The 26,290-nt window shown below is 36.5% G+C and overlaps 1 protein-coding gene across 1 annotated transcript in view; it reads right to left on the bottom strand.

Annotated features, from left to right (window-relative positions):
* trpm4a (transient receptor potential cation channel, subfamily M, member 4a) overlaps nucleotides 1-26,290 on the bottom strand; it is a 39,518-nt gene that overhangs the window by 9,469 nt on the left and 3,759 nt on the right. Inside the window, exons 2-18 of the mRNA XM_022677058.2 lie at nucleotides 21,989-22,050; nucleotides 19,032-19,209; nucleotides 15,760-15,940; nucleotides 14,581-14,750; nucleotides 13,476-13,653; nucleotides 9,681-9,745; nucleotides 8,733-8,957; nucleotides 8,497-8,599; nucleotides 7,353-7,471; nucleotides 6,939-7,232; nucleotides 4,570-4,671; nucleotides 4,000-4,125; nucleotides 3,419-3,548; nucleotides 1,801-1,946; nucleotides 1,410-1,522; nucleotides 443-529; nucleotides 240-341 (exon numbers count right to left, since the gene is read on the bottom strand). Of these exons, the coding sequence (XP_022532779.2) occupies nucleotides 240-341; nucleotides 443-529; nucleotides 1,410-1,522; nucleotides 1,801-1,946; nucleotides 3,419-3,548; nucleotides 4,000-4,125; nucleotides 4,570-4,671; nucleotides 6,939-7,232; nucleotides 7,353-7,471; nucleotides 8,497-8,599; nucleotides 8,733-8,957; nucleotides 9,681-9,745; nucleotides 13,476-13,653; nucleotides 14,581-14,750; nucleotides 15,760-15,940; nucleotides 19,032-19,209; nucleotides 21,989-22,050 (2,381 nt within the window). The remainder of the gene's footprint in view (nucleotides 1-239; nucleotides 342-442; nucleotides 530-1,409; nucleotides 1,523-1,800; nucleotides 1,947-3,418; nucleotides 3,549-3,999; nucleotides 4,126-4,569; nucleotides 4,672-6,938; nucleotides 7,233-7,352; nucleotides 7,472-8,496; nucleotides 8,600-8,732; nucleotides 8,958-9,680; nucleotides 9,746-13,475; nucleotides 13,654-14,580; nucleotides 14,751-15,759; nucleotides 15,941-19,031; nucleotides 19,210-21,988; nucleotides 22,051-26,290) is intronic.

A 26,290-nucleotide genomic window follows, 5' to 3' on the forward strand; every position in this document is an offset into this window, starting at 1 on the left:
CTGGCCAGCTCTGCCTAGATAAGATAACAGGCTAACAGGCTAAGAACCACAGCAATGCCCATGCTCAGACTGTGACCATTTTTAAATTTTCCATGTACTAGAATTTAACAACACATCAAACATGCATTTTTAAGCCAATTATGATTGAGAATATGGTCATTATTTTTAGATATTGCATTATGCGGTATTACCGTTATACCACCCAACCCTAGTATGCTTATTAGAAAATTGCTGATTACGCCTGTGTAATGTCAGCGAGAGAAAAGGGTGTTTCCTCCCCTCCTCCATCTGGATGGTCAGATTCTCCATGATGGCCGTCTTCAGGCCTGCTGTCTTCTTCACTGAGAGGGGGAAAAAGAGAGAGAGATGAGGAAAGAATTAGCATATTAATTAAAAGGAGAATAATGCAAGAAAAATTAAAGAACAAGGTAAAGATATCTACGTGTGGCGGGTGAGGTCTGCCAGAGACAACGCTGCTGTGGCTGTGCTCGGTCCTTCTAGGCTGTCTGTGTGTCTGACCTGATGCTCCCTGAAAGATTTAGAAGAAAATAGTGATGGAGAGTGGGAGACTGTGGCCACCAAAAAACATTGTGTGGACAAAAGTATTGGGCTTATTCATAGTTTCTTTTGAAATGAAGTGTATTCCAAATAATAAGTAAATGTCTCTTTAGTCCAAAGAAGGCCATCTATTAGTTTTTGAAGCATTGTTTTGAGGTTTTGATTGTTTTGAACATATTTAGAGGTTAAGAGTTAGGAGTGTAGGGCTTTGAGTGGTCCAGCGGTCTAAGCGCTGCCACTATGATCAGGAACTCGCCAATTTGAATCCTGTTCATGTAGCTTGCCATCGGCTACTGAGAGAGCACAACTGGCTCCGCTCTCTCTGGATGGGTAGATGGCACTCTCACAAGGCATCTGTGAGCTGATATTTCGGAACCGAGATGCTGCACTTTCCTCCGAGTGCGCTGTGATGCTACTCGGCAATGCTGCATCAGCAGCAGTTTAAAAAGTTTAAAATATAAACGATATAAAAGAATGAAAGACACTAAATGTACAATACAATACAAGGTCACAGATATAGACATGCGTGAGACAAGATACACAAGTCAATGCTGCAATAGTGAAGGGGGGATTCAAGATGAAATGACAGTATAAGGTCAGGCTTGGGCAGAGCATCTAAACTCTATTAGTGAGGTCGGAGTGTTCACCCATGTGAGGTCTGATAACCACCACCCCACCTCATGCACTACTTCCCAAAAAAAAAATCACAGAAGTATTGAATAGAGCCCCATCATTCTACATTTACACAACTTCACATTATGCAAAAATAAAACCTAGCCTGTAAAGGATAGGAAATAAAAGTACAGTAATGGAAGATGATTGGTTTAGGACATAAATGAATGACACCCAACCTAAAATTGATGAGGTTGGTGTAGATGAGAGGTGGCATCAGGAACGACGCGACCAGCTTCCACACTTCTGTCCTGCTGTTCATATCCCCCCACCAGATCTGAGAGAGCAGAGTCTGTCCAAGTATAAAAAAATAAATCATAAAAGAGATGTAAATATGAAATATTGGTTACTCAGCAAAGGCAGCAGCATATAATGTATTCTATGTATGTGTACCTAATAAGGTTGGGACTACAAACACACATCTATTCAGATGAGTTTGCATGAGGATGCAATGCGTTATGAAAGGGATACGCAAGGTTATGACCTTTAGAGTATTAAAAGCTGCTATTGATTCTGAACAATAGTAGTCATAAGAACAAACAACACTAAAACAGTCACACCCACACACACCTGCACACCATCATGACTGAAGAAAAGCCGGGCATCTGCAGCCATGGCCATCTGCAGACAGGTGACTCCGCCCCACACAGGTGACGTTCTGATGAGCAGAGTGAAGGAGCGGCTCTCACTGCTCTGGTAACAAGCACTGAACGTATCTACAGACAACAGCAAAGAGAAAACTTTGGTAAAGCCTTAAGTCTACTGTATGGTCTTTGACAAAATACTGACAGAGCTTTCCAATGTCTGGTTAGTTTCCAATGATTTTCAATGTTTGGTTATTTATTAAAATTTTTTCAGCATTTGTCTTTTCCATTTGGTGAACATTTGATGATAAAAGAGAATGACATTTGTTGGTTCGAAACATTTTACAAATGTTCTTATATTATGGCAAATGGTCATGTAAAAGATGTCCCTTATATGCCTTTTACAACAAAACCAAAGTCCTAAACTACAAACTACCACACTAAATGGAGTATAACAATTAGTAATGTAATCAGTAGTGTAGTAAGTATAGAATGTGTGGTTTGGGACACAGTAGAACAGACTCAGCCTGTACTGTAGAGAGCTGGAACTGGGCTGAGGAGGACTAGCAGAGCAAACTTGCCTGAATGTGTTTAAGAGACAAGAAAATAATGCAGAAAATATGGAGATGCAATGTAGGGATTCATACACTTTGGAAAAAAAAAATTCTCTATCCATATGATTATTGTTTTTAAAGATGCTATTTGTTTTATTAATTATTAATATTTATAATAATAATGTATAATTAATTATGATAATTCTTTAAAAAGAAAATAATACCTTTTGGGATCGGGGGGGTTATTATTATTGTTATTAGTAGTAATAGTAGTAGTAGTATAGATGCATTAAAATGTAAAAGAGAAGAATTAATGTCTGGCATAACAAACCTATTAAATGCAGTGAAAATTGAAGAATTCTCCAAGCCACGAGGAGAAGGATAGTTTATGATTAAAAAAATGTATTATCACAGTGTGAAATTTGTGCCATCTTAATGTGTTTGAGAGCATCAGTTGTAAAGTTGTGAAGAGGTAGAATTGGTATACAGTGAACAACTCTATTTGAATAATGTTCTAATCCATAATATGGCAAGAACTACTTAACTAAGATTAGTAAGACCAAGAGTTACCTGTGTTACTCAGATTCTTCAGATTTACCAGCCTCAGAAACCATAAGTTGAAAGCAGCCAAAATAAAAGCCAACTAAATGCTTTACATTTTGGTTTGTTTAACATGTTTATGTTCAATACTTTTAAGTGTTCCTTCATAGTCTGGATGACTTCAGTATTCATTTACAATGTAGGTAATAACTTTTAATTACTGTTTATTTTAATAACTTTTAGGTACTGTATATTAGTATATATCATATTAATCTTTTCTTTGTTTTTTGTATGTAAAGTTGGTATATTTGCTGACACTTCTGTTCTCTGTGCTGCTGTAACTGTGCAAATCTCTCCGCTGTGGTTTTATTAAAGGTTTATTATATCATAGTTTATCTTATCACTAAACTAGAGAGTGGGCATAATAAAACGCAACAGGAGCTAAAGACTGCAAGAATGTTATACACCCAGCCTTCATGAACACTTGATTTTGCTCCAACTAGAACTCACCGTGGGCCAGTGTCTCAAACTTCTGAGCAAGTTCCTTTATGGAGAGCTTTGTCTCAGTCTCATTCTCCAGTTTGCAAAGCTCCCTCAGCATCTTACATGCACACAGAGCACTCAGTACAGACTCCCCTGCCTGAAAAAGAGGGATAGAAAAACAGAAAATTATTTGATTGAGCATTTTTAGAGGCTTCCAAATTCAAGGGAACATTACAGCCTCTATTATTCTAAAAAGGCTTTAGTCATGAGAACACAAGTGAGGTCGAAAATTTATATTGGATGACCATTTCTGAATAAAATCGCTACGCAAACTCATCCTATATGTATGAATGGGAGCACATTTATTCCAATTCAAACCAGTTTACTTCTCAGGTGCTTTATACCCCTCTAGCTGACACCTGGCACTGAGCATGGAGACATCATGTTCAGGTGCTCATGGCTGCTCCAAAGCATCGTGTTGTATGACATGTGGCTGGATTGTTAGTTGAAAAGCTGGGTTTACTTTAATTGTACCTGCTGTCAAACGTCATTTCTGAACACAGTGTAAAAGTTAGGTATTAAAAATAAAAAGAATAAAGCATCTTTACCATCTCCCAGAAGTAGATGGCCATCTCACTGCGGTTCTGCAGAACAGCCCAGATGAAGAGTGAAGCCCAGGGGTGGTTACATGACCGCTTCCCATACGCACCGTCAGCCTGCAGCTTATTTAATTGCTTAAAAAGACAGACAAACAAAGAGTTGTGTACTATGTGTGCTTTGTGACAGTGCTCATTCTAAAAAAGTGCTTCATAAATAAGCATGAAACATTAATTACTGTAGTAACACAAATGCAGTGTTAGTGTCAGTACTCGTGCAGTGTCAGTGCAGTGTCAGTACTCGTACATAGATGTAATTACTACGCATTTCCATATGTGTCTATTAATTGTTCTGATGTCTTTAATAATAATCTACAATTTAGAAAATAAATTAAAGAAATAAAGAAAAGCATTAAATGAGAAGTTATGATCAAACTTTTCACTGCTACTGTGTATATAAGATTTAGCTACACTTATAGACTGTTTACTTTTTGAACAATTAACTCCCAAAATGGATACGACTCTGATATTGTCCATTTTTATGTAAAATAGCTAAAGGAGACAATATTTAATTAACAGTACCTTTGCAGCTTTCCTGTTGCTGGCTCCTGGGTCTAGATCAAGTACAGAGTAATAAAAAGGCTGACACATTCCTCCAAACAGTTCACCTAATAACCGTGAAACCTAAAAACACAAAACACAGAGTTTTAGCAAAAAAAGCTCATATACTACCAAAGAGTGAAACTACCAATCCACAAGAAACCAGCTCAAATTCGTCCTGCAATCCTCAATTTAGCTGTAGTTCAAGGAAATGAGTGATTTGCACATTATACAGTAACGTTACTGCTTTCCTAATGTTATTTGTATTTATTTAAATTTACAGATACCAAATAAATTCGCCAAACTTATACCAAACATGTTTTCTTCACAGGTTTACAATAAAACTAAAATTAAAAAATGTTTATTAAACACTTTAACGCTTTAATATTCCAGCTGCCCAACCATCAAAGCAAAATAGTAACTTACATTTACCTCAGCACTACCGTATTTATTGCATTGTATTATTAGCCTGCTGCTAACCCTGGCTAATACTGCTGAAGCGCTAGCTCTAGCTGCTAATGCTGCTGCACCCAGAACCTGGAAATCTAAGCTTACTGGAAATAAACGGAAGCATTTTACTCACCCGAATAAACAGTTTTCAGGAGGGAAATCTGTGTTGATTAACTTTTTTTTAAGAATCAAGTTTTGTTTATTAACTTAGCTTTACTTAAATTAGTCCTCCCACCACATTTCCACATTTCTGTTTTAGTCACACTCTTAACTAGATATATAGCCAACTTAGCATTGCAACTTCAGTCAGAATGTTACCTAAGCAGTGCAAATTTAGTTCAAAATTTTCTTCAGCAGTGAAACTCAAGTCACATGTAAGAGACATTTACACAGAGAAAGGCAGCCAGACCTTTGGTAAACAGATGGCAAAGCTTTGTTAGCTCAGTTACCCTTACTATCCAAGTCCTATCCTAGTCCTTTCAACTGGAAGACAGACTGTTTGAAACTGAATAAACTGACAGGAAGTATGAAAAGTGATGCTGAGTGTTTTATTTTATTTAATTTGTGGGAGTAAAATATAAACATTTATTTAAAAGTGCTGTTTTAAGCCTCTTCCTGCTAACTCTCTTTCACATTCTCCTTGTAAGGAGGGGGAGTATGAGCCTGCTGCCGCTGTGTAAAAACTTTAACCTTTGAGGAGAAGCAGCAATATGATTCAAATAAATTAAACAAACAAAACTATTCTTTTTTTGCCATTATTGTCTGAATAATTTTAGCTACCATATAATTGGTGCATAGTTTACTGAGTAAAATAATAAATTTCTGACCAGATAAGAAGCTTAAAAATTCTAAAACTTCACTGTATGAATGACAGTTTGAAATAGGGCTGCAACAACTAATCGATTATTGAAAAGTAGTTGCCAACTAGTTTAATAATTGATTAGCTGGGTCTATACACACATGTACAGTGTGGGGCAGTAAGCCAAACAAAGATGTGGCAGTAAAGCACCAAATCACCATAAAAAAAGGGAACCATTGCCATGTCAGCGTTTGAAAAATGGAGGAAGCAGTAATAGTAGAGTATTTGTTAACACAACCAGAGTAAACATTTACAATGTTAATTCTTTAAAAGTATGGGAGCACTTTACAATAATGCCTTCAAAGAAAAATGTTTTTCTCTTACTAGGGCTGCTAGAGTAGTTAATCTTAGTTAATCTGTTAGAGTCTCAGTCTTGATAAATTAATATCTCACTCTTGTTTCGCAAACAAGTTAGCTTTAGCTAGCTAACTGGACCAAGGTTTTGATTCCCACCTTTAATTCCACCTTAAATTTGACTTAAACTTAGTGCAAGAATAACAAGATGTGTGTCATATTTATAGCTCAATTGTGTTTAGCGAGTTTTCTGTTCCACCTTAAATGTAGCTGTCCTTACAGCCTTTATCAAAGTAATTTCTGAATCTGTTAGCTTAATTCTTCATGTAAACACTTATATTGTTAACAATGGTAGGTTGTGTGTTCCTTTTATAATTACAACATTATTTCTCTAAATTCTTTAATATCTGAATTTCTGGTCTAAAATATATTAATTACATTTCCCATATGTATGGCATCATAACTTTTGTACAAAGACAGTTTTATTTAAAAAAAAAATCAAATGTAGCTTTTTCCCTTTTCCCCTTTATCTGATAAACAATTGATTAATCAAAAATAATAATATTAACCATTATCAAATTCATTTTTATTTGCATCTCTACTTCTAATGCTTTGAGTGTACATGGCAATAGGGCAAACTAAATTAAGTAGCTTGGCCAAAATAATGTTTGTGGTTAAAAATGCAAAATTGTAATAAAATAGCAAATTTATTTAAAGGTAAAATTCATATAAATAAAATTCCCCTCACCTCATACAGGCTGAGCTCGCGGACGTTGGGCGGCACCTTCAGAGATTTTTTGCTTTTTTTCTCAGGGGAGTCAGGGGAGTGGGGGCTCATGGCAACAAGGCTGTGACGCTCTCTCAGCCACTTCTGCAGCAGTGAATAGGCCAGAGAGCTGTCAGACAGAGACTGGTACAGACTCTCCAAACGTTGGTAAGTCAGATACTCCAAAATGTTCAGACCGTTTTCTATGAAGACTCGAACAAACTGGGGCTTATTGTTCACCAGAGCATCGGTCATACAGTCCTTCAGGGCCTCATACTAAGAAAGAGAGAGAAGCCAATTATATTATAGATTACCATGATTAAAAAAGATAAATTCTCACAATTCTATTTTTAAGATGCTCAAAAATATTCAGAATGGTAATGCAGTTACTCTAACCTGCCACTGGATATCACCATTGAACAGCTCACTCTTGGCAATGTCCACTCTGTTCCAGGCTACAGCCAACTTCAGCTCCTCTGTGTACTCACTGGCGTCACTGCTCATCTGCCTACAGGCTAAAACACACAAACAGACAAACAAAAACAATAAATAAACATTGGCTTTGAAATGCATTGCTGTTTGTTTTATCATTTGTAAATCTATGTTTATATCATGGTCAAATAAACAGCTCTGTAAAAAAATGAGAGACCACTTAAAAAATTATGAGTTTCTTTAAATTTACCAAATTGAAAAACTCTGGAATATAATCAAGAGGAAGAGACAGATGATTAATCAAACCCAAGCTGAACTGCTTAAATTTTTGCACCAGGAGTGGCATAAAGTTATCCAAAAGAAGTGTGTAAGACTGGTGAAGGAGAACATGCCAAGATGCATGAGAACTGTGGTTAAAAACCAGGGTTAGTCCTCCAAAAAATTATTTCTGAACTCTAACAACTTTATGAATATGAAGTTGTTTTATTTGCATATGAGATCTGAAAGATCTGAATCATTATTTGTTATTTCAGCCATTTCTCATTTTCTGCAAATAAATGCTCTAAGTGGCAATATTTTTATTTGTAATTTGGGAGAAATGTTGTCCGTAGTTTATAAAATAAAACAACAAATGTTCATTTTACTCAAACATTCACCTATAAATAGCAAAATCAGATAAACTGATTCAGAAACTGAAGTGGTCTCTTAATTTGGTTCCAGAGCTGTAGAGTTACAATATATGAGAAAAGTATTTACCTTCTTCTAAAATCAAAGCTATTACAAGTTGTTGGAATGACTGACACTTTTGTACAAAAAAAAAGCTTTCTAATAGGTTTTGGAGCATTGATGCGAGGATTTGATTGCATTTAACAACACCATCATAGACCATTGGGACACACGCCCATTTCAAGGCATTTAACGGCCCCAAGCAAAAAAAAAAAAAAAAAACCTTCAAGCTCAACCCACCCCACCCCCAATTAAAACTCTGCTATACATTTTGCTGAATGTAGGAATCATGAACCTTACAGTAGCTAAAAGTATTCATTAGAAGAAGTGCCCACAAACATTTGCAAATATAGTTTATATAGTACAGTATACATTGCTTCACCTCTGACTAGAGCTTTCAAAAGGACTGTATCAAAATCATCTGGGCTATCCTGATCTCCATGAAACACAGTGATCAGAGCTCTGTTCTGATAGATGCTCAGAGCCTGGAGAGAGAATGAGAGACAATCAGAGAGAAGATATGTTTGGGTCATTATTATTATTATTATTATTATTATTATTATTATTATTATTATTATTATTATTATTATTATTAGTATTAATCCTCGCCCCTCTTACCCTGTCCACTAGCTTCTCTAGGACTTTCTCAGCTGGGAAGTGTTTCTTGATGATCTCTTTGGTTCTGTTTCTGAGCTCAGCGGTTGAGCTGTCACGAACATCTCCATCTGCAGGAGACGCTGCAGGGCTCAAGTCATCCAGCAGCTCAGAGATCATATCAGCAGCCGGCCCAGAACCATCCAGCACCAACCACGGCGTGGCCTTCTTTAAGGACATGTCCATTCTCTGTGTGCATGTGTGTGTGTGTGAGAGAGAAAGTGAAAGAGAGGATAAGAATATACATAAGAATATACATAAGAATACAATAGAATACAATCTAAGGACAATTATGCAATGAACCTTCAACCACAGCTCTACTGGAGCTGGTTTAGTTTTGTCCAAGGAAGTTCTACAAAATAAGCCACTAGTGAGTGAGTTTAAGATTTTAATCCAGTATGAATTTGCGTATATGTGGAGTAGTAGTAAACCAGTATACAATTTGTAATCTGCATTTAGGTTTTACAGTCTGGCACTAATAATTCGGGCAATTTATTCTATATTAATCTGCAGTATGTGTAGCTTTAGTGATTTAATTCAGTATGGCTATGCAGAGTTTAGTTTTTAGAGTTTGACAGTAATTGTAAACTGTTTCAGTATGATTAAACACTGAATCTACATAGTGTAAAGCTTTACAGTCTGACTGGTATAGTTATGGAATAATCTGAATCCTGTACAAATTTGTATTGAATATTTTTTTTTACAGTCTGGCTGTAATAGATATGCAATAGTCTAAAGCCAGTATGAATTTGTAGTGTGTATAGTTTAACAGTTTGATTGTAATAGTTATGGAATGATCTAAAACCAGTATGAATTTGCTGTTATTTAGTTAGTTATATTTCCCTCTAATAAAACAAATCCTGCCTAATTAGAGTTTACCAGTGAGAACAGTAACAGAACTTAATAACAAACCTTCAGAACTGATGCCTCTCCAGAAATCAGCATGCATAACACTGGGATCTCAATGTTACCACTACCTGTAGACACGTGCATGTGTGTGTTTGGGGTAAAGGATGACAAAACAAACAAAAAACAAGTTAATAATGCAATACAGTATTAATGTCATTAAGAAGAACCACACTCACACACAGTCTAGAATTATGGGAATTATCTATTACATGTCAATGTGACTAACAGTGAAAGAAAGCTTAATAATAACTGAAATTTTACTTTAGATGTTAAAATAAACAGATTGGCCTTAACATTAATACTTCTGACCTGATGTGATGTAAAATCATTGATTATATTCATCTACAGTGGCATCAACAGTGACCAGTCCTTTATTGAAGTTCATGTTTTAAGGCAGGGAAAATGGAGAAGCATAACAAAAATCAGACTGATATGTCTAGACGATTTGCAGTGCTCAGTATCTACCAAAACCTAGTGTTAAATTGTTTATTTTTCAACTACAAATCCTATTGCAGAAACTGTTGTGAATTAATTATAAGAAATCTGATTTAGTAGTTCTTGTGGTGTATCTCAGGGTTCTGTTTTAGTGTCCATGTCATTTACATTAATGGTATATTAAGTAAAGAAGTGTGGGCTTCAGGATGTAATGAGTTAAAGGATCTGCTTCTAACATACTGGATCAAGAAACGACAGGACACCTTCAGACTCCATGCCTCAGATGTTTAGATTAATTGTGGTGGCACAATGGAGCCCATTCAATATTAAATCAGGTTATATTAATGTAATAGCTGTAAATGTATGTGTTCTTCCTATTTGACATCTCTTTGCAAATAAAAAAAAGGATTTCTCCCAGTGAACAAAACTCCATATGTAAAACTCCAGCAGCCACCTCCCTTCCTCCCTGTCTTTGTTTACTTCCTATTTATATAAAGAAATAAAGGAAGTAGTCCACAGAGGGCTTCTCTTGATTGTTTCTTGATTTCCACCACATGGCCATCGCATCCTCATTTATAAAAGAAAAAAAAAAAAGAAAAAAAAAAAAAAACAACCTTAAAATTTAACGCATTTTTCTTTGATTTAAAACATTTAATTGAGATGAAAAATGCCAGAAGCAGTTTTACAGGCCTATTTACCACCCTACCACCTCAGAAATAAAGCATACATTTCCTTTTATGAAGGAAAAAACAAAAAGCTCTCCTTTAATTTGCTGGCTTAAAGCTCCAAGGCTTCTCACAGGAAACACCTAGCATAGCATAGCCTAGCTTTGTTATTAGCACTGTAACAAGAGCATTATAATTAGATCTTTTTTTTTTATTATTAATCTCTGAGTAGAGACGTGAGAAATCTAAGACAGTAGTAGCCCTGTTAGCATGTAGCATTGATTTAGCTTCCTTGCTCACAATGTCTGAGCTCCCCTTCTGCAGACACTGGCACAGAAAAAGCCGCAGTCTACAGGCCTGTAACCCACATTTAATAACTGCTAGCTGCTCTCCGGTATCAACAACACCATTTTTCGACAGAAGTTGGAATCACATTTTTACTGTTTCAGTAGTGGGTGTGGTTTATATAAACTGTGAGGGTAGAGGTATAATGTATCAAGACTGTTATGTAGAAGATTCTGTAGAAGATTGGATGTAGGGCTGTGCATTGGTGCTATAATATGCATCATAATACAGGCATTTCAACATATTGCAAAGTACTGCAATACTGTAAACAAGGTGAAATGCTGAGGTAATAAATTAATAAATAAATTAAATAAATCAATTAAAAAATAAATAAATAAAAAAATAATAAAAAAAACAGTCATAGAATAAAAAAAATGTATTAAAAAAATCTTCCTAAAAGAAAAGTTGACTTTTTTTTTTTTTTTAATCCCCAAACATATTTTATTTTTATTCTTGCCTAATTATTTTTAATCCAAAACATTTTTTTAAAAATTCATTATACGCTGACTTGCCTGAATCCCAAACATAGAACAACCACTTTAAGTTCTGTAAAATTTAAAGTCATTTCGCATTTACTCCTAATGAAAATGTACAACTTAAAAAAAGATTCTAATTAAACACTTTTGAAATAGGGGTCCGAGGGGGATCCTCAGTGATTCTTTTTTTTTTTTTTTTTTTGCAATCCAGTGGGTTCTAGCTACAGAGTACAAGACTGCTATCCTGTGGGTACGGTTTCAATATAACACTAAATGAACCATGGTCTTACATCAATCTTTAAATGTAAACTATATAATTTAAAATTAATACAGTAAAAAAAATCACATATGGAAGTTCAATCAGTAGCTGATGATGTCATAAAAAAGGGGAAATTAGTGAATTGTCTTCAATTGTGAATTGTCTTCTTTTCTACCGCAGGTCCAGAGAGATCTGTGCACTTCAGATTTCTTCCAACATGTTTTATTTTTACAGCTAAAACGTTCGGTACTGTGAGACGGTCCACAGCTTAACTAAATGAGTCATTTAAGCAAAAGCCAATAAGAGCAACAGAACAGAAGGACAGAGAAACAGAAGGATAAAGTGATGTGTATTGACTCTGTAAGGGCAGTGGACCACAGAGAAGAGGTAGCTGGCTGTTACTGAACTATACAAACATTCTTGCATTTGACAAAGTACAAAGCACAATCTTCAAGGAACTTCCTGTTTAATTCTTCTCTTTTATTTCTGCTTCTGCTCCAGCTCTCACTGAACAATAGAAGATATCTCCCGTCCCCACATTCAAACACATTTTGTGTTTGCTCTATATGCTTGTTGTGTGCCTATTAAAGCACAAAGGTCTTGGGGCTGGATTTCCTTTAACACAAAAGTGCTAAAGGAAGAAATGCTTTTAAGATAAATGCTTTTTCTTACTTAGGAAAAAGTTAAGATGAACTGGTTTTGTTAAAGAAAACTTCTAAGAATAACTGATCTAGTCAAAAAAACTGTCACTGTTATTAGACTGTAAAATATCAATAGCTAAAAATAAAAAAAGCAAAAAAAAAAAAAACATCTAATGTCAGTTAAAATAGTATAAATTACAAATTTAACAGGATTACAATTGTTCTTAGAGGTTGTTCCTAAAGTACTGTTCACTGAAAATAACAAAAAAAAGGAAAATAACAAATTTCTGACATCATGCCATTCTTCTCAGTTGTTTCTTCCAACTAAGAAACTAGGTAGGCTAGGAAAGCGGTGCGATATATATCGTCTATTATTGAGTGTGCTAGCAGAGATTCTAATAAAGCAGGCTAGCTACCTTAATTAAGAACTGCCTTAAATATATTGTTCCCATTAATATATTTAGTAAGCAACTAATATCCATTACGAAGTGCAAACTAGTACAATATAAGGCTTTTACAAACACATTTTTGTGATAAAATTGGTGTTTTTGGCAGGTACTCAAAATCAAATGACTCGGAGACAAATGTGATCGGGACATCTGTAGTTTTCTTATTTGGGATTAGTTTAGTTTATAGGGACAATAGGATCTTAATCATTTTAAGAAAAGAGCTGTGCACAATCCTGCAAGATTTGGACTTTCCTCCAAAACAAATGTACAAAATTCGTAGAAAGATACTGTGGAAAGAGGCTTATTCATATACATTGCAGCATTTAACATAAGATTTATTCTTATCCATTTACTTTCTGCATAATCATGTGCTCTCATGACCAAAAGACCAGACTTTTTCTTTCACCTGTTAGGAGTGAAGCTCTTTGTTTAAGAAATTCTGAAGTGGTAGTGTACACCCAGCATTAGCGTTTAAGTTTGGCTTTATCAGATGATCTCCTGTGGTATTTTTGGTTCTGTCTCTCTTACCCCAGATTCCAGTGCGCTGGTTAGATATGTAGTCTTCCATGTTTGTGATGAAGTTGGTTTCACCACCCCGATGGCCTACACTCCCATCGTCCACCAGCAGGAAGGCCTGGTAGTTATTGTCCAGATAGCAGGAGTCATGTGACGTGTTCTGAATATAATATCTTGCTGGGAAACTGCCCTGAAAAGGAAATGGTGAAATATCTGTTATAAAAGTTAGGGGCTTTTCGGTTTATTAATTTCTATATGGAGATAATAACTACTTTAATTTAGCATACTGTAAGGATTTGATTGCTTATAGTGAGAAGGATTATTATCACCCCACCTCATCCCAAACGTTCTGGATGGAGCACCATTACCATTCAGAGAAAGCAGCTGCTACACAGCTCAATAAAGAGGGGCTTTATATTTCTCTAGCCCACACCTGGTAATGGCATGCTGCCAAAATGTTCATGGTTCTTATAATTATAATTTAAAAAGCTTTTCTGCCATCTTCTATTTTTTTTTTGTGTGACAGGGTTGTACAAAATGCATAACTGAACTGAGAATAAGCCCAAAAATCCTACTCAATTCTTACATTTGAATTTGAATTGAGATTGCAAACAGGAAGCAGAATTGTAATTCAAATTCGAATTGCAGGAAGTAGAATTGGAATTCCATAAAATTCGAAGAATTTCCAATGTCCACATATTTAGGCCATTTGAGGAACTGTTTACTATTAGACGCAACAAAGTTTGCATGTAAAGAACCTTAGTAAATTGTGCAATATAATAATACAGCATAATAATTACATTTAGTAAAAACTAAGATATTAGTTTTATAACTAAGAAATTAAGATATTGTTAATTATTCAACATTAAGGGAGTGTACAATTAATGAAAGAAAAGTGTATGGTAAATGCATCATATTCCCACTGATATGTGACAAAAATGAATTACTCTGAATTGCAATGAGTTCAATTCAACTTCCACTTAAATCCAATTCAAATTCAGTTCAATACCCTGTAGGGAAGATTTAATTCAAATTCAAATTCAAATTCATTTGTTTAATTGAATTTTTATATTTTTAATTTTGCACAGCCCTGGTATGTGTGAGTGTAGTACTCTACCTGTGCATTGACCAGCTGTTGGCGGTTGGCCACCATGCCCCAGGGGGATACGCCAATTGCGACCACTTTGGACTGTGAGGGTGACGAGGCTGCAGCGACATGATCTCGCACGGCTTCACCAACACAGCGACCAACGCCCTCCTTCAGACCTCCCGTTATTATCCATGCACCTGACCAACACACATTTACACAAAGAATAACCAGCATGCAGTGTACACACACCCACACATATCAGCTATAACATTAGCACCACCTGCCTGTTACTGAGTGGGTCCTCCTTGTGCCACCATTACAGATCTGATCATTTGAGGAATGCAAATCCTTTCACTGCTTTGTTGTGAGTTGTAAGATGAGGCCTTTATAAGCATCAATGAGCTTTAGGTGGCCATGATCCTGTTGCTAAGTCACCAGTTGTCCATTCTTGGAGCATTTTGTGAAGGTAGCAGTGTTAGACTTCAAATTTAAATTTATCCCTGAACATTTTTTAAGATCAGCCCAAAACAATCACAATCGAATGATGTTCACTGGTTCCAAGTGGTCCAGCGGACTAAGGCACTGCCACTATTATCAGGTTCGAATCCTGTTCATGTTGCTTGTTCCTGGAACCCTGAGAGAGCGCAACTGGCCTCGCTCTTTCTGGGTGGGTAGATGTCTGCCATAATCAAAAATTTAATACCATCAGTATTGAAATTCTATGTATGGTATTCAGAGGACAAACCACTGAATTTTGGAGATGATGTCACATGTTTTCATGAATTTCAGGCATTCACACACCCCTTCATGATCAAAGAAATATGCATGCTCTGCAAAAAACTGTACTCATGCAATTCTTCAGCTTACACAAAAACATAGACCACCACATGACATGCAATAGTGGTAAGGTGTTGCAGCATGTTGCACTAACGCTGTTAGTGTAGGACAAAAATGTAGCTTCAGAGTCACAGCACAGCAGGCAGCTGCTCTCACACACTGTAGGATTGGAGAAATACTGTGATAAAAACCAATTCCAGGCCTCCAAAATAATCCCACGTGTTTCAAGGGCTTTATGGATAAACATAAGCATTTACATTATCCAGTCTGATCATAAATGTGTTTATTTTAAGTCACATCTTCATCATAATGCATAAAAGCATCACACACAACAATATAATCACAGCATGGTGATACACTGAAAGTTACCTGTGCTTTGAGCAGCCAGCACCAGGCCCTGCCTCAGCACATCTCGGACCCAGCTCTTCACCTTCTCCCTGCCGCCCCCACCCATCACAGACACCACCAGGTTTGGCGGCGGCAGCCCCCAGTGCACAGTCATAATGCTGTAGACAAGCGAGGCCGGGGTGTCGCAGGATAGACGCAGAAACTGTGGACACAATAACAAATGTGTAAGGGTATTTTCAGTAGTAACTCATAACATGATCGGGATGTATCATCAGGTATTAAAGGAAACATGCTGGGTTAAAGCACTGGCAGCTCTATCTTTTTTATTTGAACTGTACGGTATGTTGTGGTAATCTTTGTGGGTTTTAGCCCCTGAACCTACCCTCCACTATTCTTCCCCTATTCTCAGTCCCATTTCCACACCCTGGGTTGCCAGGTTCAGACAACAGCATGCAAACCATGTGATACAGACATGACAATGGGCGATCTGGCTATTTTTCTGCTGAACAGGTAATGTAACCACTGAGCTTTAGCAAGGTTTACTAACCATAGTTGGGTAATTTACTACCATCACCACTGCATGAGCTTTGAATCTATAATTTACAGTGCTGCAGCCATTTCACACACTTGCTCCCATTTAATACAGATTGTTCTTTTAAATCTTTTTTGGCAGATGAGACAAGTTTTCCAGTAAAAACTGATACTTTGAACACTCTGGAATCAAGAGAAAACACTTCATATATTTCTTGTGTAGGCTGTCACAGCTCACCAAAAAAAGCAGGGTAATAAATAGGCTCATTAAATTGTCTTAGCATTTATTACCGACTTTTTGTTTTTTTTGTCCTATTTTTTTCTTTTAGTCCCCAATTAATACAGCCAATTACCCAACCCACTCATTAAGACTCCCCCCCCCCCCATCACTAATGATACCCCAACACAAGGAGGGTGAAGACTAACACATGCTTCCTCCGATACATGTGAAGTCAGCCTGTTTTCAAGCTGCTGCTGATGTAGAATTGTCAAATAGCATCACGGAGCGCTCGGAGGAAAGCGCAGCAATTCGGTTCTGATACATCAGCTCACAGATCTTTGTGCTGCGACATCACCCTTTGGAGTGATGTGGGGAGACAGCACCATCTACCCACCCAGAGAGAGCAAGGCCAATTGTGCTCTCTCAGGGCACTAGTATCCGATGGCAAGCTACATGAACAGGATTCGAACAGGCAATCTCACACTTTTAAAAATTAAGTCACACACTTAATTTTTATACATCCACTCTACAACTTAATTAGTGATCATATACATTCTCTGGAACAGTTGTCTAACTCACTTATTTCTACTGGTTTCTATTGTTAATATACAAGTAGCCCAGACCAGCCCATTTTCAAAGTTTAGATCTTATACAATATCCATCCTTTGATCACCATCACTTACCACAAAATGAATGCTGTTTTTGATACAGTGATTTTAAAACTGAGCTATGTAAATGAGCACTGATCTGATTGGCTGCTTTGTATTCAAAAACTAGAACTTCTGCACTGGATTAATCAATTGGAAATGAAGTAAAAAATAAATACAAATATGAATTAATACACATTCATACAACAATACATAGAAATAGAATAAATAGGTTAATTATGCTTATATTCCAGACTGTGGAGCAATGGTACATGGAAAAAGTCAGAGTTTAAATACCACATCAAATGATCTTATTAAAAAAAAAAAAAGAAAATTCAGTGTTATGGGTGTTTAAGCTTGAGAACAGCTGAGTAAACCAGTATAAGATTAAGATTACAGTTATCTGGGTCTCAACACTGGAGGAATAACTGGCTGAAATCACCAGCATATTTAAGTTATGTTTGTCACAGTTGCTCCTGTGTACACATTACTTCAGTATATATAGCTGTAGTCCTCAGGCAGGTTTTTCTAAATTTTTGGCAGCTTCTGTACTACAAGAGAGTAATAATTTGGAAAATCAGCCCACCCCTGAATTTACCAGCAAAAAAATCTATTAGGTTATCAAGAAGACGTGAAAATTAGGAGCTGTAGTTAAAAGTAATATCACTCTAGAAACATGCCTTTATTTATTGTATAAATATGCTGTGACTGCTGAATGTGAAAGAGCTTCTGTCGCGCTGGCATGCTGCTGTTCAACCTAACCTGAAGGCAGCAGGAGACACGGGAAGTCTATTGTGTAATCACATTTTCTTCATGAACTGAAAGGGCACAAGACAAGTCTGAAAGACAGTCAGGCTTCTCACATTCACACACACATGCACACTCAAACATCTCCTTAATAGTGTGTGCCTCCCTGTCATGCAGTGCTCTATTCATAGCACGTGAGCAGTGTCAGGGAGAATGTGAGTGACAGCACAGCCTGAGTAAACACACTGCTGAGCTCTCAGCAAAACACACACATACACTCACACACACAGCGCATGTAGGCGAGGCAGATATGCCAAACACCTTAAGACCTGCAGTAAAGTGTGTGTAAGTTTAAAATAAGCATGTGTTGTAGTTTTTAAACACTGTTTATGGACTATATGGATGTAGACTAAAGAGTATTTTAAATCATTTAATCAATTTAATTTTGCTGACCCCAATATTGCCCACTGTGTTTAAAACATAAGGAGAGGCGATTAACGTGAAGGTTCTGGTATGTTGACTTTTATTCTATTAATGTTTTATTCATTTAGGATGTTTAAATATGTTTATATAAAAATTTCAATGTCTAAATATTCATAATAATTAAATGTTTATTGATCTTTTAAAAGTAATGTGTAAATACGTATTGTTGGCAAGAAATAGCATGGTCTTAAAATGAAAATATATTTTTGCAAAATTATATTTCTGCGATAATAAATTATATAGGACAATATATTATTTAATATGTCATGACAGGCCTAACTCCATTAAAACCTCCGTCTTTTTAAACATACACTTTATTAAAATCTGTATATACCCGTTTTTCATTTAGCTAATGCTGAGCAGCACAATGCAAAAAAAAGTCTCCAACGCTCTGCTGCCTCAATAACTGCAGAGCTTCAAACCTGCTGTTAGAGCTGTTATAGCAAAGGGGGGACCGACTACACATTAATGACTATAGATTTCGAATGTGATGTCCTAAAAGGCACTGTAGGTGTAATGTTTAGGCGTCCCAATACTTTTGGAAATATAGTGTATCTGTTAAAATATATAGTGAGCTGTATGGAGATGGGCTGATGGGCTGTTCAGTACAGTATACTGAACATAGGATAGGTTGATCTGATATAAATGAATGTTGTGTTACATACATGACTGTGTCTGCGGCCCGCCCCAGCAAACTCCACCTCCCCGAAAGCGTCAGTGGGATATTCAGACGTGTGAACAGCCGTGTCCCACTGACTGACCACAGCAGAGCCAAAAAAGTCCCCTGTAGCCGAGGAGCTGTGTGCTGCTCGCTCGCTCCCACACTGACAGCGGTCTCCATTACTGCAGAAAGAGAGAGAGAGAGAGAGAGAGAGAGAGAGATACTGATCAGTGGTTCATTGAATATTCTGTTTAGCTTTATTGTACTCAACAACCGGCACACTACTTTTCTCAGGTTCACCATACAAACGATGTTGTCTCAGTGGTGGCGTGAAGGGTATGTTTAATGTTTAATGGAGGACAGGGTGGGGGGGCTGTTCAACTCTGTAGCTCCAGCTGAGCTTCAGTCTATATCTAAGCTGGGTTCTAAATAGACTGCTCTATTAAGACTCCTTCTGAGTAGCTTAAAGGTCAAATATATGGAGCAGACCAACAAAGCTTTCGATGACATCACCAAAAAGTCCAGTCTCTTACAATTGTGGTATGAAACTGCTTTTTTTTAATCATACACTTTGTTCACACACACATAATATACTTTTACAGGATGCACAATTTAATATTTTTAAAACATTCCTTAATATTGTTCAGTATATTCTGTTCATTTGATATGATAGTCATATCAATCAATCATTTCCTCCTTTTGAGAGAAATAAGATATTTTTTATCTTCACTACTGTAAACGATTTTATTTTAGCTGTCTTCATAAACAATTGAATATGTTTATTATTGTAGAGCTGGAACTAATGACTATTTTAGTAGTCGACTAATCTGACGAACATTTGTTCTATCTATCTATTGGTGAAGGTTATGACCCAGTGAAAGTTTTACTGCCCCTTGACAGCTTTTAGGTCTATTATTCTCTTTAGGTCTATTATTATTTTGTATTAAATTATCAGAGACATTGGCACATGCCGGGTTTGTTGTTATTTTAAGAAAAAACCTAGAATCCTTAAATACGTATTTAATGTAAATTTTACCTACATTTATATAGTACTTTGAAATTGACCATGTTTTGATTAAAAAAATATTAATCTCTTCTATTGAGAGGAAGTTATTTTTTTGTAATAATTGTACTAACCGTGATATGTATAAGTTAATGAAAACAGACATTATAAAATAATTCTAGAATTCCTTTTATTATTTATATGTTAAAATTGTCCTTTATACTATTGCATTGCCTCTGTAAGCCAATACCTTAACCAGTCACATGATCAGTGCTTTCTCTGCCTGCTCCGCACGCAGTCTGAGTTGAAAGGTTTGTGGTTTTCTTGTCAAATTCAAAATATAAAAAGCAGGTGAAAATTCAAAAGGTCACAGGGTTACTTTTCAAAATAGGTTACTTTTAATATTAACAATGGATGCCAAAAAGCCCTCATTGCAAACAATTCAAAATTTAAAATGTACTGTGTTGTGACAACCATGCCACAACCATCTGTGGCAACCATAGATGATGGGCTAGTTTAATTTTCTAAGTTTTAGACAGATTTTGGGTTGGACCTGGCAACCCTGTTCTCAGTAACGTTTCTGGTGAAGCTCCAGCTCATGGTAAACTCACACTCTGCTTTCTGTCTATCGCTCCAGAGCCCAGGAAACCAATAAATGTGGGATTTAAATGCCAAGAATATGTTTAAATATACTGAACTGATGTGTCAAGCTAGGTATATGCCTACTAAGCATAGGTGTGCACTATGGAAAAAGTTAGTTTAGCCTCCACAAAAGTTTTTCAGTAACTGGCTTTCCCAGGCTACTACCTCAAACTACCTCGAGCCTAGTTATATCATAACATCAGCATGGTCTGCAGTGATAAGAGCGCCCTTTGTTGCTGTACGTAGGTAATGCAGTTTCCTGTTTACGTTCACGATTTAAAATGTTATTGCCACTATTTCAATATAAGACAAATCATTCTGATTTACTGTACAGTCTTCTTACAAACTACACCTACACTGCATGCCCAAATGGTGGACACTACGTCTATTGAATATGCACATAAGATGAGCAAATGCAAAAAGAATAAGACTCCTTTGAACAGATAAAGTTACCTATTGGCACTATGCCTAAGGGCAGATTTGGATAAGAAGCATATAAAGCCCCAACATTGAGCTGTGGAAAAGTGGAGCTGTGGGTTTTTTCTTTTGGAATTTTGGTGCTTTACCAATACTTTTGGGGATGAGGTGGGAGGAGCATTATTCAACTTCCTGACCACACTAACACTCTTGTTACTGAATACAATTAAATCCTCACAACAATGCTCCAAAATCATGTAAAAGTCCTTCCCTGGACAGTAAAAACATTCATTTGTATGATGTGTATATGCTGAGATATGATCGTCTCTTAAAATGAAGAATTAAAAACAACGAATGAGCAGGTGTCCATTTACTGCATTGACAAGTTACTGTAGGTGGCACTTTGTATATTTAGGTGATCTTGTTTTGCTTGATTGTTTAAATGAAAATCCATGTGACCAACCAGTCCCTAAATAACCTAGCATGAAACTCCTCCTCTGCTGTTTTCCTGCTCAGTTGTGTTGAAGCATTAGTGTTCTCAAGCTGCTAGCTTTAGCATTATAGTACATCAGACAGGCCTCTTTCACAAAAGAAACCAGCTATAAGAAACAGGACACAAGCATTCATATTACAAAGCCTGCAAACACGCCCAGTTTGAGTACTGAAGTAAAGACCACGCAGGTCATAGCTCTTATTAAACCCAAACTAAAGTATTACAGAAAGCTTACAGAGGTACAGAGTGTACAGACTGTAGTTAACACATTCTTTCCATTTGAAACGCTACAGTGAAGTCCGTGGGAGGAAAAAGGTGAGATTATCTTTCAGTCACATTCTTCTTTTTCCTACTTATGAACACAGACAACTGAGTGACACAGACAAGTAAGAACACGTCTACTTACCTTTGGGAATCCTCCAGAAATGTCGTACACACCTTCTTCTTTATGATCTTTGGGACCCAGCTCTGAAAAACACAGGAGTTTGAAAATGTTAGAAAATCAAACACAGTTAGGGTGGCAACTAACATTACCAAATCATCTGCATCAGAATGCCAGTTTTAAAAGTACTCTTACGGATGCTCTGTGATGCTATGCATTTCCCCCAGAGAGGTTTCTAAACCACCCAAAACATATGGAATTAAAAGAACAGTTTAATTGATGATTTGATTGTTGATTGTTTCAAAAGTATATACAGCTCTGGAAAAAGTTAAGAGATCACTTCAGTTTCTGAATCAGTTTCTCTGATTTTGCCATTTACAGGTATATGTTTTAGTAAAATTAATATTGTTGTTTTATTCTATAAACTATGAAAAAAAATTCTCCCAAATTCCAATTTTTTTTATTTGTATTATTTTTTTTCACAAATTTTCTCCCTAAATTGCACAGCCAATTACCCCACCCACTCATTAGAACTTCCCCTATCACTAGTAATGCCCCAACACACCAGGACGGTGAAGACTAACACATGCTTCCTCCGATACAGGAGGAGGAATGCACAGCAACTCGGTTCCGATACATCAGTTCACAGACGCCCTGTGCTGAGGACATCACACTATAGTGATGTGGGGAGAGAGCGCCATCTACCCACGCAGAGAGAGCAGAGCCAATTTTGCTCCCTCTGAGCGTCGGCAGCTTGACGGCAAAGCTGCATGAGCGGGGTTTAAACCGGCGACGTCACGCTCATAGTGGCAGCGCTTTAGATTTCTCCCAAACAAAAATAGTCATTAAGAGAATTTATTGGCAAAATATGAGAAATGGCTGAAATAAAAAAAAAGATGCATAGCTTTCAGACCTCAAATAATCCAAAGAAAACAAGTTCATATTTATAAAGTTTCAGAGTTTTAGAGTTCAGAAATCAATATTTGGTGGAATAACTCTGATTTTTAATCAAAGTTTTTTGCATATTTTGCATGTTCTCCTCCACCAGTCTTACACACTGCTTTTGGATAACTTTAAGCCACTCCTGTGCAAAAATGCATGCAGTTCAGCTTGGTTTGATGGTTGAAGCATCTTCCTCTTGATTATATTCCAATTTGGTAAAATCAAATCATTTTTAAGTGGCGTCTTATTTTTTTTCTTTTTTCATAATCTTTTTCTTATAATCTTTTTTCTTATAATCTTTTTACCTTTTAAAGTCATTATTTTTTGTAGCAAAATTGTGTGACAATTACCCAATAAAATTGCTTTTTTTCAGAGTTTTTTTTTTTTAAGAAATGTTTGCAGAGTTGTTGTTTGCGGTATTTCAGACTGATATTGTTATATTTTCAAAGTGTTTTTTAGCCATAATTTAGCAGTGTAGCACATGTTTACAATAATCTTCAATCTTCATCTACTATCTACTATCAAGTCCTTATCAGTCATGCACCAAAATGTGAAGAGGCCAAAAAAAACCTATACATTATATGCCCTTGTAAGTTTGTGAATACCCTTCTAATAAATGGATTCTGGTACTTGAAGTTGCTCCCATTGCTAATACACCAGTGTTCAGCCAATACAGGACACTTTCAGAAGTGTTATGTCTGGGCTAGAGCTGTTTTGCCAGTGAAATGGGTACCCTCACAATATTAGGCAGATATTTTTAATGTTATGACTGAGTGGTGTATAAGGTAGATGTTTCTATTAAAATGGATAAAGTAATAGTTGGTCAGTGTATACAGAGTTTCAGAGCTGCTTCACATGTTACAGAAATGAAATTTTCCCTTCACTCTTTTTGCAAAAACAGAATATTTCCTACTGTTAGTCTTACTGACAACACAGAGCAACTCGAACCTAATTCAGCATCACATTCCACAGCTAATAAGAAGCAGAACACAGATGCTTGCTTGCTATGCTTGAGCACTTGGAGCAATGATCTTACTGTAAAAATTTTAATTGTCTAAATTTTAGGAATGAACAAAACTTACAAGCTGTATTTGTGGACTGTTTGTGTAAAACAATGTGTGTTTAGCCTTTTCATTCCAGTTAGCCATTTGAACCCTGAGGGCCTGTGTGCACTTTACTTTCTCAGCCTCATAAATAAAAAAACTTGTTTTGGATGTTCATCAATGTCTACAATATTTTGTAAAGAATAAAAACCTTAATAAAAACAAACTTTATTATTTGTTTTTATAAATTGGTGATCAATCGTTGTCATATTTTTAAGTTTAAAAACAGTACTAAGCCTATGTTTCAAGCTGAGAGAGAGAGAGAGAGAGAGAGATTGTGCTCTCTCAGGGCTCCGGAAGTTGATGGCAAGCTACAGGAACAGGATTTGAACCGGCGATCTCCTGATCATAGTATCAGCGTTCGGCCAGCTGGACCCAATAAAAGTTTTTTTTTTAAAGGATAGGAAATGTTCATCAAATTTTCAAGCAGAACTGGTATGTTTAATTACTTCAAAAGAACACATTGCAGCTAATAATGAAAAAATATGGTTTTAGGGGTTTAGTGCCTCTTTAAGCTGTGTTCTATTTGAACTGTTACCTTAATCTACATAAGTCAGAAACAATGACCACTGACCACAGTGAATTCTGAGTTTTAGAAAACATGCTGCTGTTAAATTTAGAAAGAATGAACGAGACTTCCTGTTTGCAGCCAAGTTAATCATCTGCTTTTACTAGAATACTCTATATGCCTTTCAGCAGTGCCATGTAGAGCAGAAAGTATACTTATTTGAGAGAGTGAGAGAGACAGAGTTAACCATAATCCTAGCCATAGAGGTTTTAAGTAGATACAGCTAACAGTTATACATACATTATATGACCAAATGTTTGTGATAAACCTTCTAATGAATGTATTTAGCTTCTTTAAAATGCACCAATTGCTGAAATAGACACATGCACACGCAGCCTGTCTAATCCCTGTGGAAAAGTTCTGCCATGGTGAGAATGGCAGAATGGAATAATTTTGGGATGTGTTAGGGTGGTACTAATAGTACTGAATGCATTCAAATCATCACAGCAGTTCTCCTGAATCTGTTAAAAAGCCTTCAATGGAGAGTAGAGACAGTTAACATTAACAAAAGCAGGATACCTAATTTTTTAATGGCTGCCACCATTATCAAGGATCGCTGATTTAAATCCCAGATCTTGCTGCTTGCCACAACAGCTGGATTCTGAGAGAACACAACTGGCCTTGCTCTCTCTGGGTGGGTAGGTGGCCCTCTCTACCATCATCTATCCTAGAGTGAGGTTGGTCAGCACAGGCATCTGTTTGCTGATGTATCAATCGCACTGTCTACTACTGTCAATGCTACATCAGCGGCAGTTGGAAAAGAGAGAGTGGATGATTTCACAAGTATTTGAAAAGGCAAGGGCTAGTCTTCACCCTCCTAGTTTGGGAGCATTACTAGTGATACGGGTGGGGTAATTGTCCCTCCAACTTTGAAAGAAAATGCGATAGAATAGAAAAAAAGATTTAAAAAACTATTTTAAGCTCTAAAAGATTTCTATTCTCTGTGTAAAATCATTAAATCTGAGAGACATCCATGTTTCATGAAGATACAGGTTGAGGAATGAGAAACATGTGAGGATTCAGTTTATGCTGGGCCTGGAGCAGATTGAGGCAGCTGGAGGAGAAAATGCCACACCATCACATGCTGACTGGTCAGCAGACCAATACTGACAGAAAGCAATGCTTTTACTTGAGTGTCTGAACACAGCAAACATCATTTAGGCTTGATACACAGTACAATAACCCCTGACTAAACAACCCTACGGTTAACTACAGTGTGTTAATAAAAGTTATAAGCTATGAGTATTATAATCGGACATACCAAAAGTCATGGAATAGCAGTATGTTAAATTATCATCAAGTGTTACTCAAGAGGACAGCTTTGGAACCCTCACACCTGTATAAGTTGTGAGGTGCTATTTTGTAGGGCTGCAAATAATGATTATTTTGGTAGTTGACTAGTCTGATGATTATTTTTTCGATTAGTCGATTAGTCAACGACTATTTTTGCCATGTCCTCCATCTCAAAAAACAAAAACAACAGCTTAACATAATATTTTAAAGGAATTTAAATGTCTGGAATGATTGCTGTTTAAATGTGGAAAGTAGGGGTGCGCCGTATCATATCATACACAATAATATCGGCAACCATTTCTGAATATCGTGAACGATATTATACCCTAAAATATCATTCCATATCACCCACCCCATTATCACATCAGGGTCCTACTTTTTTGCTGTTTCTAATAAAAGAAAAATTCACACTTTTCTCAT

Source organism: Astyanax mexicanus, chromosome 19 (assembly GCF_023375975.1).
Source record: "Astyanax mexicanus isolate ESR-SI-001 chromosome 19, AstMex3_surface, whole genome shotgun sequence".
NCBI classification, from domain to species: Eukaryota; Metazoa; Chordata; class Actinopteri; order Characiformes; family Acestrorhamphidae; genus Astyanax; species Astyanax mexicanus.